Source organism: Leucopleurus acutus (genome assembly GCF_964270905.1).
Source record: "Leucopleurus acutus genome assembly, chromosome: 15".
Classification (NCBI taxonomy): domain Eukaryota; kingdom Metazoa; phylum Chordata; class Mammalia; order Artiodactyla; family Delphinidae; genus Leucopleurus; species Leucopleurus acutus.
The window spans coordinates 15,050,734-15,072,805 of NC_139157.1; the positions used below are offsets into that span (position 1 = coordinate 15,050,734).

The following is a 22,072-nucleotide window of genomic DNA, read 5'->3' on the forward strand; positions in this document are numbered from 1 at the left end:
GAAATAGATTTATATGTCGGAGATGCTAGTTCACTGTGTATTCGGACAGGCATACACGCAAATAAAAGGCAGGGACGGGGGTGGGGTGGGGTGGATGACAATGGGACTGTGACACTTCAGAAACATGAAGCAGGGCTTCCCTGGTGGCGCAGTGGCTGGGAGTCCGCCTGCCGATGCAGGGGACACGGGTTCGTGCCCCGGTCCGGGAAGATCCCACATACCGCGGAGCGGCTGGGCCCATGAGCCATGGCCGCTGAGCCTGCGCGTCCGGAGCCTGTGCTCCGCAACGGGAGAGGCCACAACAGTGGGAGGCTCGCGTACCGCAAAAAACAAAGAACAAACAAACAAACAAACAGAAACATGAAGCAAAATTATTCTCAGGACAGACAGTCTTTGCGTGGGGAGGCTTTTTACTTATTAAACAGCGTTTTGGAACAAATTAAACTGCACATAAAGATACATTATGGGCAGAGCAGCTAACAAGCGGGGTCACTGAGGGTGCAGTACAAGAACACGCAGGATCTGATGGCAAGGGCTTTTGCAGGATGTGCCTGGGGGACATTTAAGATATTTATGGTGACTACTTTACTGATACTGCTTAGAGGACAATCACTGCTTGTTTGTTCCTGAATCCTTGGTTTTGTCTTAACTTTTATGTAATTTTATATTATTGTAGGGAAAAAATGGAAACAAGAGAGGGTCAGGAACAATTTAAGGGCTGGAAAAATGAAAAAACATTTGCCAAACACCCGACCTTTAAGGGTCACTTCTCTTGCCCTATGGGCCTGTGAGAGCTTAATGGCCATTGAGATTCATTCATCAGTGGAAGAAACTAGCATAAACCCATCAGTTTCTAGGTAAGTGATGTAAACTTCCCTGGCACTGAAAAGTAGTTCTGGATATAAAATGTATTTTGTTCCAAAGGATATTGCCACTTTCCAGCAGTCAGAAGATTTCACAACTGACCTGATGTTTCTCTGTTATTTTTTCCTTGTTATGTTTATAAAGCTCTCGTTGCATTCACAATTTTCCAGGAAATCAGTGTCAGGTAACAACCCCACCATGAAAAGCTACCTCTAGAGAGCAGTCAGCGAGTCTTATCTGGCGCTGAAAGCTTGCTGGTTGGTTTTCTACATACATGTTTATTTTCAGTTCAAAGACAATATAGAAAACTCCATCGTGGAAAATGTTACCTTTTAGTTCACACTCTTTTAATCCCCCAGTCCCCATAAAATAAACCTTCTAAAGTGTAAGCAGTGGGAAATAATGTAAACTCTGCGGAAACAGAAAATAAATTAGTTTCTTTCAGACTTGGTGGAGGTCCTTTTCCTGAACACTACACTCTGTTACAAACAGAATTCATCTTGAACGAAGAATAAATCTTTGGCCTATTTCACCATTTCCCCAGCATTGCGTAAGAGCATATTTCAAATTCACTTTCTTCTCCAACTGCAGCAAAAAGGCAAGGAGTAGTTTGTGTTTGTGGAGCCTGAAAAACAGGAAAAAAAAAATATTTCGGTGGTTTAAGAACAGCTTTTTTTCCCCTGGTGTCAAACTGTTCATATATTATAGCTCTAAAGCTGGAGACCACAAGAAAATATAAGAGCAGACAAGTGATGCTATTCACAAGACAAGGCTGGGATCATTGCTTGGAATCTTTTTACTTATGAGCAGTGGAGAATCCGATTCTGCACCACTTGGGACCGAGCCAGCATGGACACGGCAGGCAGCAGTTCTGAATTTCCTAAAAGATTTTGCCTGGGGACCGTGGCTGAAATTCCATGACTTCTAAATTTGGAATCTACAAGTTTCCAGGATCCTGTCAAGTGAGAACATCCAGGATTTTAGATTAGCAAGCCTGTTGCCTTGGATTTCAGTTTCTCTTTTATAGCAGGCACAGAGAGCAAGGTCTGAAAAATGCATTTAGGACAAGAATGGAAGTGAGTGAATCTGGAATTTCTTATTATTGTTAAAGCTTTGTTGTTTTCCCGCAAAGGGTACTAAGACTCTCTGTCACTGTGAATTCTGCAATCTCTTTAGAAAAAGAAGTGATCAAGCTACATTTTAAAAAGAAAAAAGCAAACAAAACACCTAAGTACCAAAAAAAAAAAAATTCATCAGGAGAAATGTAAAATACAAGCACTTGGCCTTTGATCTGAATTTATACAAGGAGGAATTTATCTCCTCGGCCAAGAGTTCAAACTCGGCTGGAATACAGCGAGCCAGCCTCCCACGGATGAGGGCAGGGTCTGGAGCCAGAAGGGATGCTTTATTCGCTTCAGAACAGAAGACGGTGACCAAGGCAGGGGACTAGGAGTTTCAAATACTCCCCTGATGTCTGGTTCAAATCAGGGTAGTAAACAGAAAACAGAAGCATCGCAAGCATAGTAAACATTAACAAAAAGAAAATGTCTTTGATGTTAGGAAGGGAGGTCTGCCTGGTGCAGACCTTGCCCCTCCTCTCAGTGACGCGCCAGCCTCCTGTCGGTGGCTCTGGTGACCCTAGATACGAGGCACAGTGACTACTGGGGAGGGAAGGTGGGAGAGACGAGGCTGGGCTCGGTGGAAGACCCGTGGATTGACCACATGACCTCGGTATCAACAGTTTTTATAGTTAAAGAGGCTTAGAGTCTGTGGTTCCATATTTTCAGAAAACTCAAAGGGTTGGTAAAGGTATAGAAAGTCTGAATATAAATTAAAAAAAAAAATCAGAAACACAATAGCGAAGGTGCAAATGAATCAGTTGTTTATTGTTTATTCAGTGGGGAAAATTTTTTTTTAATTTGATTTAGTGTTAAATCTTTTGGAAGACAGAATATATAAGACATCCAATCATGGTATGTGAATAATAAGAAATTACAAAGTGCCCAGGCAACGTGAGTGACCAGAGGCAGAGACTGGAGTGACGTGGCCACAAGTCAAGGGCTGCTGGCAGCAGCTAGAATCTGGAGAAGGCAAGGAAAGAAGTCTCCCCTGGAGCTTCTGGAGGGAGTGTGGCCTGCTGGCACCTTGATTTCAGCCTGCTAATACTGATTTCAGACTTCTAGCCTCTAGAACTGTGAAAGAATCAATTTCTGGTATTTTAAACCACCAAGTGATTTGTTATAGCAGCCATGGTGACAAAACACACACGCACACCCCCATAAGGGGAGTTCTCTCCTATTTGTTAAACTAAGACAATTTCATTGTATTTACCCTTATGTTAATTATTGGTAATGACACTTGGTTCTTGGCTTCCCTGTGCTGACAACCATCTTGTTTTGGTTCCCACTGTTGAATAACAGAGGTTAAAGTTAAATACGCTACCAAAGTGACTTTATTATTTATTATAAATTTATTTATTTTATTTATTTATTTTTGCCTGCGTTGGGTGTTCATTGCTGCGCGTGGGCTTTCTCCAGTTGCGGTGAGCGGGTGCTACTCTCTTCATTGCGGTGCGTGGGCTTTTCATTGCGGTGGCTTCTCTTGTGGCAGAGCATGGGCTCTAGGCATGTCGGCTTCAGTAGTTGTGGCTCGCGGGCTTCGTTACTCCGTGGCACGTGGGATCGTCCCGGACCAGGGCTCGAACCCGTGTCCCCTGCATCGGCAGGCGGATTCTTAACCACTGTGCCACCAGGGAAGCCCCTGAAAGTGACTTTAAAGTAAAAACGAAGTCAATCTCAGTAGTATTTGTAAAGTTGATGGCGACATATTTTTTTTTTTTTTTTTTTTTTTTTGCGGTACACGGGCCTCTCAGTGTTGTGGCCTCTCCCGTTGCGGAGTACAGGCTCCGGATGCGCAGGCTCAGCGGCCATGGCTCACGGGCCCAGCCGCTCCGCGGCATGTGGGATCCTCCCGGACCGGGGCACGAACCCGTGTCCCCTGCATCGGCAGGCAGACCCTCAACCACTGCGCCACCAGGGAAGCCCCGATGGCGACATATTTTGACAATTTTTTTAAAACCTGAAAAGTGAATAATTTAGAATCATTTAGATCATGAATTTTTTTTTTGAGATTTGCTTTTGAATTGAGGAGAAGTCAGTCTGTTTATTTCTCTTATTAGTGAAGCTGCGTGATAGTCACTGGGTGCTTATTAACCCGTTTGAATGTCTGATAAAAAATGGCTTCTGCAAAATGGAGAAAATTTCAAGTTCATAGCATTTGGTTAAAACTTTCACCTTACCTTGCAAGTTCTAATTTTTTCAAACCAACTGGTAGCTTACAACTAATGACATAACTGAAGCTTTTCTCCAGGCTTTTCCAAAAGCGCATCCAAGCTTTTCTCATTGACCTATAATTTCTTATATATTATATTAACCATGTGTAAATTTAGAGTTATTAGAAAATTCATATTTTTCCAGAGTTTGATGAAATATTATTTTTCTTGCTTTATTTAAAAAAAAGTATAAGATGATTAGATCCACTGCCTCTTGGGAAGTTTCTTTTAAAAGGGAATTAATTAAGAATTTCACAACGGTTAAGCCTCAAAACATTCCATTTTAGTTAGATAACGGAGATTTAATTATCACCATCTTTTAGAGATGTTAAAGATTCCATTTTAGATTTAATTATCACAATCGTTTATTTAAGTAGCTTGGGCTTCCAGCCTATTTTGGTTCCTGCCTGGGAGTGGGAAAAGGGGGGCTCCCTCTGTCCCAAGGACAGCTTGGGGTGAGGAACTGAGGACTTTTTCTTGAAGCACAATGGTGATGAACAATTTTTGAGCTGCTTCTTGAAAAGACAGAGTTTCAAAATTAAAATCAGAGAGCCCTGGAGCTCCCCCAGGAAACCCTGAAACTCTGTGGTTTACAACCTGGGGATAAGAGGCTCTGTCCACAAGCAGCGTCTGGAGATTAATTTATAATTATTAAATATCACTGAAAATTTCGGCTCGAAAGGAAGTTTAGGGAAGAAATGAGCTGGTATTATACTCCTTTTTGCGTGTGCAATTCAAGAAAAACAATTATAGCATGGCCAGAGTCAATTTGATTCCGTACTAACCACAACTTTGCACATCAGAACAAAGTAAGGGAGTGTCTGAATCCTTCAGGAAATCTGCCAGGCTTTCTTGAGTTCATTTGAATCCTGCCAAGGCCCAGAAATATGATGAAGCTTCAAAATGAGAAACCTAAAGGGGTGGGGGGGAATGAAACCTCCAAATCCAATCATCTTCAAACAAAAGACTGACCAGTAATGTCACAGGATCAGTTTCACTGGGACAAACAACTCATTTTAATTAGTTCTGTTTGGTAACATCCAAAAGAATGAATCATGCCCTTAGTCTAACAATAGCGAAAGCACAACAGGGAAGCTTTGGAAAAAAGCAGCAAGAGCTCAAATTCTGGTGACTCCCTGGCACCTCCTGCTCATACCGTTTCCTAGAGGGTGAGATAAGCAGGGAAGGTGAGGAAGTGGAAGGAAAGACAGCAGCCCTCAACCGAGTGGCTTCTTCCACGTGCGACACGTCACGTCTGCAACACATTCTGCAAGGAGTAAGGAGGGTGATGCCCTGCAGCTGAGTCCAGAGAAAGAGCTGGAGCCTGACCACGATGTGAGCCAAGCAGCCCCCCGGACATTTCCTCTCCTGATGCTCAAATGTGTCCGAGCTATCATCCAAGCTTTAACATTTGTATTTTGTGCATTTTTAATAGCCACAAACCTGTGACTGTTAGTACGAGTGGTCCCTGCCTGCCGTATGTGAGAGGGGACAGGAAGCAGGAAGAATGTCTGCGGGATCATTATTCTGAAGGATACCCGAGAGGGAATGTTTGCTTTGTACAGTGGTTTTCTCTTACAGCACTGGATGGTCTGCGATTATTCAAGCAGGGTCAAGTGATGGGTTTTGAAACACTGCCTACCAAGCCTAGAACAAGGTTTGGCAATTCATACAGAAGAAAGAACCCTGGATAATTGAGTGGGAAAATGACATTCAATGAGAGACTTAAGTAAGAGATAGCTCTAGTATAGTCTGACTGAAAAGAATTTTGACAAAGTCATAGCTTTTAATACTCAATTATCTTTTGTTATTAAAAAAAATCACCTGGTTATCCCCAAATTATGGGTCTGTTCAAAGAGCTGGTTATCCTCTTCCAGAATGGGCCAAAGTTCATTTACCCCGTGAAAATCTTTTGGTTTGGGAAAGAAAGGATGGGGTGAGACCGAGAGTAAGCAGATCTGGGTTGAGTCTTGGCTTTTGTACTTATCAGCTGTGCAACTCAGGCAAGTTGTTGATGTCCCTGGGCCAGAGTCTCCGCAGTTCTGAAATTTGAGGCCAGCATGACATGTGACCGTGGATGGCAAAGTATTTCCTGCTACAGCTATGGAACGAGAGGCAGGGCTGAGTAGTGGAAAGGCAGTATTATTCCTCAGCTATCTGGTGGATCAGGGCCATCCCTCAGCTACCCCCTCTTGTGACCACAGGGGACAGGACAACACCTGCCTGCAAGGGGTGCAGTGACTGCCCACGAGAGGTGCTTAGCACAGTGCCTGGCCCATTGGAGGGAATCCCCAAAGGCAAGTGTCTTGACCCCCAACCCCTGCTCAGTCTTTGTTTTTAATTCTCTCTTTTTTTTTTGGCCGCACCCCGCAACATGCGGGACCTTAGTTCCCCGACCAGGGATCGGACCCATGCCCCCTGCAGTGGAAGTGTGCAGTCTCAACCACTGGAGGTCCCCCTGCTCAGTCTTCGAACAAAGTCCAGAGGGATACTTGTCAGAGAACTTGAACACAAGGATTTAGATGTAGGTACTGGTAAAGCTAAGGACACGCCACCTGGCATTACCTGAGCCCCAACTGCAATAATTAAGGCATAAACGCATTTATATGACCTGTTTGGAGAGCAAATAAAAATGGACCAAAAGGCTGGAAAAATACTCATCTATCTGAGAGAGATGACAGAATTACACACACTTGTTCTGGAGAAAAATGACAAGTGGCAGAAATGTAGCATAATGGGTTGACATGACAAGGGAAATGAGTCTGGACAGGGGTCAGCTCAAAGTTTAAGAGGAATGATATTGTGATTTTCCCAAGGCCTGGCTGGGAAACCCAAGACATTCACACACACACGCACATGCACAGTCATATCAAAAGACCAAAATAACTCTGTTATCAAAGGTCAAGTTTATGGGCTTCCCTGTTAAGTTAGTCTCCGTTAGTTCATTTTCTGGAGTTTTCTTTTTCAGACATGACAAAAGATTTGAAATGTGATTGTGGTTAAAACTAAATACAGCTCCCACTCACCAGCAAAAAACGCATACAAACACTACCAAACACCACACACACAACCCAAACCGAACAATCCCACAACTTGTATTAATGTGTCTCTTACCTTCCTCATCATAGCCTAAGTCGTCAGTGTTTTAGTAACAAAGACTTGCAAAAAAAAAGAAAAAAAAATCTCCCCATGTTCACTACTGATAGTCAGACAAACAAATGCGGGAGTCCTGTGTGCTTGGCTCAGGGCGTGATTCAGGGACAACTGGAAAGGAGGGTCTTTAGGTCAAGCAAGGTCATCTGGAAGGCCCAGAATGTACTGGCAAGAGGGACGGGTGCTGGGCTAAGGAACCGGAACGGGAGGCAGTAGGAAGAAGGAATGGGGGTGTTTATGGGGAAGGAATGCGTCTTGAGAATATGGTGAGGAATTGTCTGATATATGGGATGGGGAAAAGCAGCTCCAATTCTCTGAGACTTCTGACTGGGAGTTTCCCAGGGAGGAGTGTTGCGGCGGGGGGGCGGGGGGGTCCTTTTTCTTCCTGATGGGAAGCTGGGACAGAAGCCAGCAGGTGTGCCTGCGGCTGCAGGACCTAGGCACAGACGAGAATGAGACCAAAGGCCCCCCCGCTGTGGGCCGCCTAAGCCAGCGCCAAGACAAGCCCAACCCTCTTACACTGCGCAGGCCCTGAATCATCAAGGGCTCTAATTTCTGCTGCCCTGTCCTTCCTGTGACTCACAGGACCCTTGGAGTTAGACGATCTGTCCCATCTCTATGCATCCTTCCAGTGGTATGAGAGCCCAATCCCCCTGTTGTGCGACAGTGTTATGGGTTAGATTGTGTCCCCAAAAGGTAGGTTGAAGTCCTGACCCCTAGTACCTCTGAGAGCGACCTTAACTGGAAACAGGGTCTTTGCAGATATAATCAAGTTAAGAAGAGGTCAATAAGGTGGGCCGCAATTCAATGCAACTGGTGTCCTTTAAGGAAGACAGAGACACACAGGGAGACAGAGGACTGTCAAGGATCAATGGGCACCACCAGGAGTTAGGAAGAGGCCAGGAGGGATTCTGCCAGAATCTCAGAGAGTGCATAGCCCGGACGACACCTTGACTTTGGACTTTTGGCCTCCAGAACTGTGGGAGAACAAATGTCTGTCGTTTAAGCTGCCCAGTTGTGACACTGTTATGGCAGCCCCAGGAAATGATCATACTGGAGTCCTCTATCACATGATTCTAACTCTGTACCAAGAGATACGTGGGATGAAGGTATAGTTGGTATAGTTAATGACAGAAGATATTAGTTTTAATTCTCGAAAAAGAATTTACAGGGCTCCTTTGTTATAGCAAGAGATGTCTTAAAACAAATCTATATTCAGAGACAGTGTGACTGACTTTTACTGGAATCGGGTCCAGGCACACCAAGGACCTGACCATCTCACTGCATATCCACACCCAGGAGTGACCCAGGGCATGGCTGTAACCTGGTAGGAATTCACAGTAACCAAGTGAGGAAATTACTTATCAGACCATTTCTGTAATAAACATCAGAAAAACCAAACAAAATAAAACTAAAAGAGATTTGAACTAGGGAAAAAAGAAAGAAAGAAAAAGTAAAAAGCACAATAGCCTACCTGAATTGAGTCCTGTGAAAATCCTGTTCACTTAGAACAAGCCTTTAACTTGCTCCGTTTCCGTATCAAGATCGATGTCATAGAAGCAGGGCCGAGTCGGCAGTCCTGGCATGGTGCTCATCTGGGGGAGAGAACAAAAGATTATATATTAGCCAGTGCTGCAAGGGGATCACGCCGGACACTGTACATCTAACGACATAAATTTACTATATAATTCAATTCAGTCTCATGTAACTTTGGGTTATATATACATGTATATTTTTAAATTCACCATCTGCTATTCCAATCTTTGTTTAAGGAAATGAAATCCCTCCATGGTCCCACAGCATACCATAGCTCCAAAACAGTGATTTTCAAACTCTTTTTATTAAGTCAAATCTTAATGCTGAAGCCCAGCAAAGATAAGCCCCTCTGGCTGAAGGGGACAGTGGGTGTGGAAGGAATGAATAATGAATAACCCCCAAGACACATTTCGGTAAAATCTTCAACTCTTGGAGCACAGTTTGAAAACTCCTCTTCTCCAGATAGCTGGCCTACTTTACTAGCAGTAACTGTCGTTTATTGAGAACTTACTATGTGCTAGGCACTGTGTAAATGCTTTTTTTTGCATCGTCCCCCAAACTCAGTGAGGTAGATACTTTTACCGTTTCCATGTTACAAGGAAGGAAATGGAGGTTTAGAGGTGTTAAGTCATTTGCCCAAGGCCACACAGGTAATAAACAGCAAAATGGGAAATTGGACTCCACATTTGTAATCTCAAATTACTCATATAACCACCACCACCACTGCTGCCTCCACCACCGTTTGGGCACTCTATACTCAGAATTTTACATGGATAATAACTTGAGTTCCCCATCACCCTTAGAGGTAGGCACTCATTTTAGCCTCACTTTACTGATGAGGACAGAGGACATTTAGGCACAAAGGCATGGGCTCAAGGATACACAGCTGGTCAGTGGTGGAGACGGAATTAAAACCAGGCCTGTGCTTCTCACTGCTTTGCTGCACTGTGTCTAGATCGGTTTTGCAAAAAGCGCTTTGTCCACCTGCACCAGAGACCCCCGGTGACGAGCTGGGGAAGCTGGCCGGTTTCCCCTGGCGATGCTGACACACTAAACACGGGTCTAGAACCCGGAGTGTGAGCATTTTAGATGAGCTGCCCTTTATCGATTTTAGTATTCCCACTTCTTCTCACCAGCCTGGAAGTTCTCAACACCAAAGGAACCCAGATAAGGCCTCTGTCACAGACCTCCAGTCTCTCACTCTCAAGGTCCTTTTTTGTAGGGACAGGATTTCTCTGACGCCCACTCTTCCCCCCGATGATGCTGACAGACTCTCGCTACTCAGACTGGGGTCTGTGGACCAGGGGCATCGCTATCACCCAGGAGCTTGTGGGAAACTCAGGATCTCGGGGCCCACCTGCGGCCCACTGAATCAGAATCTTCAATTTCAGCATATCTCCAGGAGATCTGTGTGCACGTCTCCATCTGAGAAGCCCCGGCTTAGTCAATATGGCCTAGGATGCCTCCCCCCACTCCCTTTAGCCCCGGGAAAGGGAGCTCCTGGGGAAGGGGGTGAGGTGCTGGGGAGGAAGGAGAGAAGAAAGCCCTTTCACCCCTGACCAAGTGCTGCTACTTCTTCCCGGCCCGAGCTCAGGTCGAGGAGGAAACCCGTGCACCTGCGGCCTCATAACCACCTGGGCTATGAGAGTGTGAGTGAGGTGGGTCCACGTGGCCAGACACATAAACACTGTGGTATACGGTGGCCAGCTCCTGTCTTGCTGATTGCACAGGATCGCCCTTTAGTATATTATGGGCTAAAAAGGCTTCTGAGGCCTGCCTGGAATACAGGCACCACTGATAGCATGTCTTCAGGATTTTCTGTGCTCTGGGTTTCGAGCAGTGAACTACAAATAAAGTTCTGGCGCACAACCTGCTTGTAGGTGGGGATTTCCTGTACTTTAAAACTTTAGGTATGTGGATGGCTACTTCTCCTCCTGAGGTTTCTGTTCCTAGCAGGGGGGTAATATTTTTCTCTGGTTACTACAGTCGCTGCTCCTAGGAGACCCCAGAAAGAAACCCACGCTTAATGTTTTAGCCCTGAAACATCAAACACAAAGGACATCGGTGGGAACTGTTCATATTTTTTCCAGTTTCCTGGGCTACAAAACTCATACCAGTTACTCTACAACAATTTTCCTACCTAAATGCGTTCTGACATGAGCATTTTAAGATGCCTTTATAATCTGTGTGGGGATATGGACTTGGAAAAAGGAACCGGCGTTTTATAGTTTAAGGAACGAGTGACCGCATTCAGCCACAGTGCAGCCGCTCTGTCTCTAATTTAAAATAAGTCTCTAGGTCGAAGGTATCTGGGTGAGGATGCTACCCAGACTTGACTGCTGCTGCTTCTGAGGCTGCAACACTATTCACTCCAGGGCAGAATTCAGTATGAGGCAGATCATATCTAAATCCACATGAGGTGAGAAGAAGCCCGAAGGCAGTGCATGGGGGTTCATCTGAGCAAAGTTATAATGGAAGTTTCTATTGTGGATAACACAATTGCACTGCCTGCCTGTTTACAAGCTTTTTTAACAGACATGAAAATTCAGCTTTCCACCATTCACCTTTAGCTGGTGCAAGACCAAGACCGACAAAGGCAGTGGGATTTGCACGCTTCCTGGAGCTGAACCACAGGCTGCAGTGACTCAGCGCGTGCATCTTTGGGTCATTCTGATACTGTCACAAAACTGGGAGCTTTTCTAAGTAGCCAAAATATTAAATGCCAGCAAGTATGAAATGTCTTTCCTCTATTTTCAACTTACTTCTCTCAAATGGGAGAAAAATGAGATCAATCAGAAGACTCCCATGTTCCTTTCCAATGATGCAATCGTCACTTTCAAGAATCAAGAATCCCTACTTATTCGGGATGAGCAACAACTGACCAGGAACCATGTGGAGTGTGCAGAGCTGGGGGACTCCCAGCCCTGGAGACAAAGCCACCTCCAGTCCATCTATGTTTAAAATAAAAGTCCTGCTGAGCAGACACAGTATGGAATTACGGTAACAAGACCTTACACATTCGCATCAGATTCTCTCCCAATAAAAAACACTCTGTTACCAAAGGATTGGAGTCCCCAGACAAGAGTCAGCAGAGCACTGCAGGAAAGAGAATTCGGACAGCCCTTGGCAGTTGACCTCTGGGCCCACGACTGGGGTCAGTGGTGATCTCTGTTGACTTATTTGTGTGCCCTTGAAGAAGGCCTCCTGCTTAAAATAATGAGGGGCCACTAAATCGTACTTACTTGTCGTGCTGCCTTAATGGATTCTTTTACAAAGGCTGAAAAGCATGGGCTTTTGCCCTTCATGCGCCTAATTTTACCTACAATGAATCTTCCATATCTTTGATTTCGGGTTAAGCTTATTTTGGAGGAACGACGAGTCATAGGAATAGCCTTTACAAACATTCATTAACACCAGCAAAGAGAAAATATTCATACACCTAAAACTTGTCATTCAGAAGTAAGGGTAAAACACTCTTAGAATGAGTAGAAAAATTACCTAAAAATCTGTTTCATAAAGTGATAGCATCATACTTACCACTTAACCAAAATATCGTTGTAGTTAATTTTGTTGTGTTTGTGAAATAATTTCTTTTCTGACTTCTCCCTAAATCTACTGCTTTTTCCTACTGGATAAATCATTCAGAGTTGTTGTAATTCAGAAAAGAAATAAGCATTTGAACTCACTGTTTCTTCAGTTCATGATCTAAAAGGGAATCCCTTCTATACATTTCTTTCCGCCACCAATATGGCCGAACACCCATCATCTTGTTCCAAAAATTTAAGAACAACCAAAAAAGGGACTTCCCTGGTGGTCCAGTGGTAAAGAATCCCCCTTCCAATGCAGGGGATGCGGGTTCGATCCCTGGTCAGGGAACTAAGATCCCATATGCTGCGGGGCAACTACGCCCGTGTGCCACACTACAGAGCCCAAGAGCCCTGGAGCCTGCGTGCCGCAACTGGAGAGAGAAAACCCGCACACCACAACTAGAGAGAAGCCCGAGCGCTGCAAGGAAGAGCCCATGCACCACAATGAAAGATCCCGCATGCCTCAACGAAGATACTGCATACCGCAACTAAGACCCAACACAGCCAAAAAAAAAAAAAACAACCAAAAAAACCACCAAAGAGACTACAATGGTTAACTACACGATGATGTAATTTAAATAAAAAGATTCTTTTTGATGAAATAATAACTCAAACATTTAAACTCTTGAGCAAAAGTATTTTCTGAATTAGAAGTACAGTGCCTCGGGAAGCCCAAGGACTGGATTTTTTGTCTCTTCCCTTCTCCCTCTTCTTTGGACATGAGGGACAGAACTGTTTACATCTAACGGTCATTTAGATAATTAAACTAAGATGATGCAAGAGGAAAAATGGCCGGTATAAACATCAAGCGAAAGGAAAGAAGAGAGGTATTAAAAATCATGATAGGGCTTCCCTGGTGGCGCAGTGGTTGAGAGTCCGCCTGCCGATGCAGGGGACACGGGTTCGTGCCCCGGTCCGGGAAGATCCCACATGCCGCGGAGCGGCTGGGCCCGTGAGCCATGGCCGCTGAGCCTGCGCGTCTGGAGCCTGTGCTCCGCAACGGGAGAGGCCACAACAGTGAGAGGCCCGCGTACCGTAAAAAAAAAAAAAAAAAAAAAAAAAATCATGATAATGAAAACAGTGCTGCTACCACTGGGATTCCACTTGCTTGACTTAGTGGTGACGGAGGCTCTGGGATTTCTTTCTGGGTTAGGTAACATTCACCTGCACGGCCCGTGACTGCCAGGGATGCTCTGGGCGCTTGGGGGCGTGTCCTATCAGAGCGCCTGTTATCTTTCCTGGTGGCCAGCGACTGCCTGTTCCGGTGCGAAAGGGCAGTGAGGCTTTATTCAACCCACAGTCCTTTGCTGAGCACTCACTATGGGGATACCAAGGTGACCAGGACCTGGTTCCTGCTTCCAAAGGGACAGACCATTAAGCAGCTCACTGGAGTCGAGTCACTTTTTACTTTTCAGTTAAAAGAAAATCTTTTTCATTCTTTGCTTCTCATATAAAAAGAATGAACATGCTAAATTCTTAACGTCTGACTTTCGAAGATGGAAGTCAAGTTCAATCACTGTAAAGATGACTCTGTCGTGCTCACATCCTGGAGCAGTATTACGGAGCTCCGACTATTCCGATTTATTTCAATGGCGCTGAATGGAAGACTGAGCAAGTACGGTTACTTCTCTCCTCTTTTGTAAAGCAAACTATAACTTAGTGGTAAGAAGCCTGTTCCAAACGAACTTTTCCATTAGTTAGAAAAAACTTACTTTCAACAAAAAACACTTCCAAAAAGAAAATACTTTCAACTGAGAAGTAATAAATAATAGAACTAAAAAGCCACGTCTTGCTCTCCTAATACTGTTTCCTGGAGGTGACCCCTGTAAACAATGTCTTGTGCAAACTCCCAAGAAATGTTCTATTCTTATATAAGCCATGTGACTATATAACATGTATTTATGTAGTTACGTACAGAAACTGGAAAATTCCACATGTACAATTCTGAAATCTGATTCTCAGGGAGAGTAAAACTTGAAAGAGGCAACTGGGGTAATTTCTAAACAAAGGAATGTGGCTGGAGTGGGGAGACCCAGGAATAGTTGTTGCCAACACATTCTACAGTTGACCCTTGAACCACGTGGGGTTAGGGGCACTGATACCCAGCAGGGTTGAAAATCCAAGGATAATTTTTAGTTGGCCCTTGGTAGCTGAGGTTCCTCCCTATCCGCAGATTCAACCAGTGCAGGCCGTGGACTGTTGAGACTGATATACTGCTGTCATATTTAGATTGAAAAAAATCTGTATAGAAGTGGACCCGCCCTGTTCTAACCCCTGTTCTTCAAGGATCAACTGTAAAGTCAACGCGCCCTGCCTTTTGGAAAATGAGAGATTAGGGAGAGTTCTTTAGAAGAAAAGAAAAATAAATGCGAGCAGGGCGTCTGACCTACTGGATATTGACAAAGGAAACGAAGAAGTTCAGCACGTTTCATGCATCTCAAATATTACAACGGACTAAGAGCTTTCAGTTCAAAGACCACTCGGCATTTGAGTGCATCTTTCCCCCACCAAATAATTTATTTTTCTTTTTTTGTTCTGATTTTAAGGACGGCATCCTTAGTCAGCTTTCAACTATGCTTGCCAGGAAAGCCCCATGCTGGCTTGCTCAGTAAGACGCTGTCCTTCCTGTTTCCGTGCCTGGAAGACCAGAGGTGGCATAATGCAGCCCCAGGGCTTCTCTCTATTGTCCTCTTGGTGTTGGCTTCATCCCCAGGCTTTCTTCTCTGTGTGGGCAGCTCCAGGCCACATCATAGCCACACCCTGTGATATCCAGTGCAAGAAAGAACGTCCTCTTCAGCGACTCATTTTTTCCCCCCTGATTCCTTTCTTTTATTTACCGATTTTCAAAACAATAGTTTGGTACCCAGTGGTAGTACCTCTGGGACTCTGCTAAGTGCTTTCCATGCTCTGTATCTCATTTAATTCCAACAATTCCACAAGGTGCATGTTATTATTACAGTTTCATTATCCCCAATTTGCAGATTAGGAAAACAAGACGAGGAAAAGCATAATAACACAAATCACACGGCTAACAGCTGGTTGAGCTGGAATTCAAAAGCAGACAGTGTGACCCCAAAGTCCTAGCTCTAACCACTGAACCCTACTGCCACTGCCTCCCTTACATCATGGCATTTAGTGTCGCTGCCCCTCGGTGGCAACATGTGTGCTGCAACTGCACAAAGAAATGTTATGAGCTGCCTTTGCAATGGGAATACACGTCCTATCAAACTACTGAGATTTCAGCTACAATATTTGTGTAAATAAATTTACATGAATTGTAAAGAAAATTCATTTACTTTACAATTTTAGTCTTGATTCCTTTTAAACTTTAGTATTTATGCAAGAAAACGTTACACAGCTTACACCCGGGGTGGTATCTTCCAAATTACATCTTAGTCACAGTAGTCAGCAGTGAGTAAAATAATACCTTATGACTGTTAAACACTGCTACTGTTTACCAACCAATTGGTTCCTCTCTCACTTACTTTGTTCTTATTCATTCATCATATGCTTTGATCTTATCCATTGCCAAAATGATAGATAAAGGTCGTATCTACACAGGTATTACACTGTTCACATCTCACTCTTCCATTTCCATTGGGGGGCGGTGGAGATTCTTCCCCATCTCTCCTCATTTCACCACAAGGACCACGCTGAGGCTGCCAACAGCCCTGTGAGACAGGTGAGGTGGGAGAGGTCTGCGTAGCCCCACTGAGAGGTGTGGAAGTGGCCTCAGGACAGTTGTGTGACTTTCCCTGGACCAGTTAGGAATGGGAACGTCGAGCACAAAGGCTGGAAGAGGTAACCGAAGTCTGACGGGCAGCAGTAACCCAGGTAGCTCTGAGGGGTGAGGGGAAGGGCCCCGTTCCCGTACTGCCAGTGGACCTGGGTAAGTTACATCACTGAGTCTTGGTTCTGTACCTGGAAATACACTATGAATATAAACAGATCTATGTTATAAGCTCTATTTCAAAATTAAAATGGGATAAAGTAAGAAAGGACCCTAGTTTAGTGTGTGATACACAATGGATTCAATTGTTATTTTATTATAGAAGGTAGAACTATAACTGTCTCTATGAAGTACAGTGCTGTTATTTATGATAGACACAGAAAAAGGAGACTTGAAAACAAATCTGAACTGTGAATAATTATGTTTCTTTTATAAGAAAAAAGGGCTCATTAGTTTTGAGATTTCCCCCTGATTTTTCCTGCTCTATAAACAATTTAAAAGAGCCCTTTTCTGTTGTTTCTACTAATGACAATCAAATCTGACGCTACACCCAATAACCAAGACCTAAGTATCAAGTAATCAGGGGCCTCTGACTGATGACAAATGTTATTTTAAGAGAGAAACCTTCAGAAGTGTGATGAGCTAAAAACAAGTAGGATTTTAAACTGAGTTCAGTCTTTAGGAAGAGGGGATTACTCTTTCTGTGTAGGCCAGGGAAGATGCTGTGAAGAGAAGCACAAATTCAATTCTTTACACACGGCTCCTCTCTGCTTGAATTTTTGCAGTGTTTCCTCTCCAGCCTTTCGATGGACAGGTGGCATGCCAGGAGAACCCCACCAGCCTTGGCAAAACAAACCGATTTTATAACGTTTCATTGTTTGGAAACTCAATATCAAGCAATCAAATTCTGGTTTCTGAGAAGCTCATCTTCTGAAAATGAACTGTGATGTTCTGGGCGTGCGTTTTATCCCAAGGTCCTATTAGCAATTAAGTCATTATTCTGTAACTCCTGGAAGAAGAGAGAAGATGAAGGGGAAGGGAAGAGAAGGAGGAGGGCGGGGCGGGTGGGGGTGTCACGAAAACTGCCTTTACTTAGCTGAGCTGGTCCTTTTCTCCACAGAGGAGCTTGTTACAGAAGACACAGCTGCCCATGTAATTTAGCATTTCCCTTTTCTTCCCCCCCGCCCCTCCTCCAACCCCGGCAAAGCTCCTCCCTAGAGATAATAAGCTGCTGCAGCAGCAGGAAAACAGAACAAGACAGAGGAAAATTGTATCCATTATTTTAATGTCCCCTTTATGGCTCTCTTGGGACAGAGGCAAAGGAGTGGTCTGGGGGAGCCTGGGGGGGGGGGGGAGGGGAGGAGTTATCTCATCTAATGTTTACTAACCGGACACTTGGCCGGCCAAGGTTTGACCAGGAAACTGAATTAGGAAAGAATTCATGACCACCCTGCCACCTAATTTAACTATTTTAAATACTAGAGGCCTATATGGTTCTGCCATCTCTCTCTTTTTTTAAAAAATTTTTTTCCTTTAGGTGATTCAGACCAGATCCCAGCTGAATGCTCAGGACCTCAGATTGGGTCTATATACAGTATGTTATGGACTGAACTGTGTCCCCCCCGCTCCCCCCGCCAAATCTATATGTTCAAGCCCCAACCTCCAACATGAGGTCATAAGGGTGGAAGCTTTATCCAGTAGGGCTGGTGTCCCTCTAAGAGGAACAGCCCAGAGATGCACGGGCACAGAAGAAAGGCCTCAGGAGAAACCAACCCTGATGACACCCTGGTCTTGGTCTTCTGGTCTCCAGAACTTGGAGAAAATAAACCTGCTGTTTGAGCAGTCCAGTCCACGGTACATTACTATGGCAGGCCTAGCAAATGAACACGTCGTACTTATGTGGGTATTTCCTTCCCTCTACAAACTTCCATGAATATCCACAAAACGTGTTTTCCCCACTTTACCTTTCTCCAATTCCTGGACGGAAAGAGTCCTAACTGGGCTACGTGCAAAGGCTTCTCTAAACAGAACGCCTTTTCTCACTGCAAGGGCAGACGATAATTAAAGGACTTGGCGGGTAGAGATCCTGCCTGGGAGGTGAGCACCCCGCTGTCCCTCCCGCGTTTTCCCCTTCTTCACCCGGCTTCCCCAACACGGCAGGGACGCTGCAGCTGTCAGACCTGCTTCCTCTGGATTAATGCAGTGGGAGAAAAAGAAAACTGTGGACCACGTATCTTGAAATCACTCATAAATCATGTACCTTGCTCTCTTTCTGTTTCTCACAAACACACAGCATGTGTTAAAAGTAAGGAGAAACATCAAGAGAGCAACATGATGGATTTCTATTTTGTAAATCTAATTTTTATCAAAGTAAATCATGTACATGGCTTAAAAGGTCACGTTGTCCCTCAAGGCATACTATAAAAAAGACAGTTCCCTGTCCACTGCTGCCCCACCCCAGCTGTATTCCAGCTCCTCAGAGGCAACCACTATCCATTCTCAGCTCTTTCTTTTTTTTCGGGGGGGAAGAAAGGATTTATTACTTGCAGCAAGTAAGGAGAACACCGGGGATCTTTCCCAAAGCAATGTCTCCCCAGCAGCAAAACCGGGAAGTCTTAAGGTAAGCGTACATGCATATTCATGAAGGGGCTTAGGACATCGACTGCGTCCAAACTTGATTGACATCACAAGAATCAGAGAAGGTCAACATCGTCATTCCTTAGGTTCCAGTTGATCTGGTGGTTGAGCGCTTCTGGCTAACCTTTACTTACGAAGCAGAACTGGGAGTCTTCGGCCCCCATGACCTTACCTGGTCTCAGGACTTAATGAAGCTCAGGTTCTTGATGTCTCATCGCAGAACGAATTCAGTGAGAGACAGAGTGATAGGTAAGAAGTGGATTTCTTTAGAGAGAAACACACTCCATAGGACAGAGTGTGGGCCATCTCAGAAGGTGAGAAAGGCCCCTCAGCTCTTTCTTTTTATCATCACTGCTCTTTCTTGATTTATAACTTCAGATGCTATCTATTGGCTTTCTAACACAGAAGATGAGGATTTAGCTCTTTGACATCCTACTACCCATGCTCCCCCACCTCCACTTTCCATCTCTCAAATAAAGAGCTGTCATTACTTTTGGTCTGATCAGGATTTATTAGGACAATGTAAATATTACTCACAGGAGGGCCATCATACATATTCTGATTACATTCTCATTCTTGTACAACTCCTGTTTCTCCTAGAGTTAATAACTGTCTTGTATCTTCATTAGTTTAGCTTTCTATAGGCCTATCATTCATGCACTAATGCACTCTGACAGTCTTGGTCCTCCCTTCATATGCCCACGCATGAGATTAGTCATCCTCGCGGCCATCCTGCGGGCGCCCTTCATCCTGTAGGCCTACTAAACAGCTGACGGTGGCATCTCCCTTTGCCATGATCCTGGAGCCTCCTTTCTATTGTCTCTGTTTCCATGTGCTGTACCGTATTGCGGTTTATACACACTAGGGTGACTCCCGGTAACTCCCCCTCCTTGACTGCAGGTGAGACCTGTGACTTACTTCTAACCAGGAGAACATGGCAAAAGTGATGGGGTCCTTCCGTCTTACCAGATTCAACTTTCCCCTGTGCTGGCTTCTGATAAACTACCATGCCATGAGAGGGTCTAAGAAGGCCAGGTGGTAAAAACCACATGTAGTCCCTGAGACTTAAGTGTAGCCTCCAGCTGACAGCCAGCAAAAGGCTGGGCCTTCAGTCCTACAGCTGCAAGGAACTGAAATCTGCCAACAACCTTGTGAACTTGGAAGAGGATCCCTGGCCTCACATGAGACTGGAGCCCTAGCTGATGGCAGTACTACAGCCTGAAGCAGGCAACTTAGCTAAGCTGGGTTTGGTGTTATTATAAAGCTGCTAAATTTGTGGTTAATTTGTTATGCAGCATAGGAAATTTTTTAAAAAATTAATGGACTTAACTTTCTCTTTAAAATTTTTTCTCTTGTTTTTCTACTTTCAGCAACTTTATTTTAAAAACAGAGTGAATTATTTAGCAGCGTGGCATACGATAAGCTGCATGAGGTCAAGTGTAAAGTTTCTTCTATGCTATTACAAAACAAGCTGCTGTGAACATTCGTGTACAGACCTTAATATGGACATATATTTCATTTCTCGTGAGTAAACACTTAGGAATGGAATGGCTTGGTCTTACGGTAGGTGCACGTTTAGCCTTTAATTGTTTTCACATCCCCACTAACATCTGGTATGGTCAGTCTTTTTAATTTTAGGTATTCTAATAGCTATACAGTGGTATCCCATTATGGTTTTAACTTACATTTCCCTAATGACTAATGATGATAAGCATATTTTCATGTATTTATTACCCATATACAAGTCCTCATCAGATAGATGATCTGCAAATGTTTTCTCCTTTTCTGTGGCTTACTTACTTTCCAAATATTTGGGGTTTTTCCAAATGTCTTTCAGTGTTGATCTCTAATTTAATTCCACTATGGTTAAAGAAGATATTTTGTATGATTTGAATCCTTCAACATTTACTGAAAATTAATTTGTGGCCCAGAATATGATCTATTTGGCAAATATTCTGTTTGCATTTGAAAAGGATGTGTATATTCTGCTATTGTTAGGTAGAGTGTTCTTTAAATCCAGTTAGGTCAAGTTGGATTATAGTGCTGGTCAAGTCTTCTAATATCCTTATTAACTTTCTGTTTATTTGTTCTGAGAAGGGTTTTAAAATCTCTTACTATATTTCTGTCTTTATCTATTTTTCCTTGCAGTTTTCCTTCATCTATGTTGAAGGTTTGTTATTAGATGCATAAACACTTAGGACTGTTAGGTCCAGATGAAATGGCCCCTTTAAAAATATGAAACAACCCTCTTTATCTTTGTTAATATTATTTGCTCTAGTTCTACTTTGACACCAATCCAGCTTTCTTTTGATTGCTATTAGCATTTTCCCAGCCTGTTTCCTTTAACCTACTAATGTCTTTATATTTAAAGTGGGTTACTTGTTGGCAGCATATAGCTGGATTTTGTGTTTTAGCCAATCTGACAATCTCTGTCTTTTAATTTGGGTATTTAGACCATTTACATTTAATGTGAATACTGATATGGCTGTGATTACCACAAAAAACAAAACAAAACAAAACTCATAACTGTTTTAATGTCCCTATCTCCTAATGCTATTATCTGTGTCATTTAAGCATTAATTTTGGTTGATTTTTTTCATTATAGGTTGTATTTTTTTTTTTTTTTTTTTTTTGTGGTACGTGGGCCTCTCACTGTTGTGGCCTCTCCCGTTGCGGAGCACAGGCTCCAGACGCGCAGGCTCAGCGGCCATGGCTCACGGGCCCAGCCGCTCCGCGGCATGTGGGATCTTCCTAGACCGGGGCACGAACCCGTGTCCCCTGCATCGGCAGGTGGACTCTCAACCACTGCGCCACCAGGGAAGCCCTATAGTTTGTATTTTCCTACTTGTTTACGTGCCTGCTAATTTTGAATCGGATGTCAGACATCTTATCTTTTTTCATACTGTATTTTTTGTATTTATAAATATTTTTATACTCTGTCCTGGGATACAGTTTAGTTACTTGGAAACAACTTGATTTTGGGGGGTTTTTCTTTTAAAGCTTTGTTGGGTGGGACCAGAACTGTGTTTAGTCTAGGATTAATTTTTCCCCTACTGCTGAGGCAAGACCTTCTTGGCCCTGTGTGGGAGCTATGCACTGTTCCCTTTGATGGAGGTTTTAAAGGTGACACCACTCAGTGTGCCTAATTAAAGAGCAAGGTTATTGGAAACATATTATTACATATAATGACAGAATTTGATTTTAAGATAAGTAGTCCAAGAATAAAATTATACT

At 43.8% G+C, this 22,072-nt stretch overlaps 1 protein-coding gene across 4 annotated transcripts in view; it reads right to left on the reverse strand.

The window, feature by feature from the left end:
• Positions 1-539: 539 nt before the first annotated feature.
• MTHFD1L (methylenetetrahydrofolate dehydrogenase (NADP+ dependent) 1 like) overlaps positions 540-22,072 on the reverse strand; it is a gene marked incomplete at its 5' end in the record, with an annotated part of 196,699 nt that continues 175,166 nt past the window's right edge. For 2 of the 4 annotated variants that reach the window (XM_082855825.1, XM_082855828.1), the window contains one exon: positions 8,400-8,943. In XM_082855825.1, coding sequence (XP_082711951.1) covers positions 8,854-8,943 — 90 coding nt within the window. In that variant the 3' untranslated portion in view covers positions 8,400-8,853. Of the gene's footprint in view, positions 1,490-3,558; positions 3,635-8,399; positions 8,944-22,072 lie in introns of those variants that run through there. The other 2 variants (XM_082855826.1, XM_082855827.1) reach the window with 2 other exon arrangements.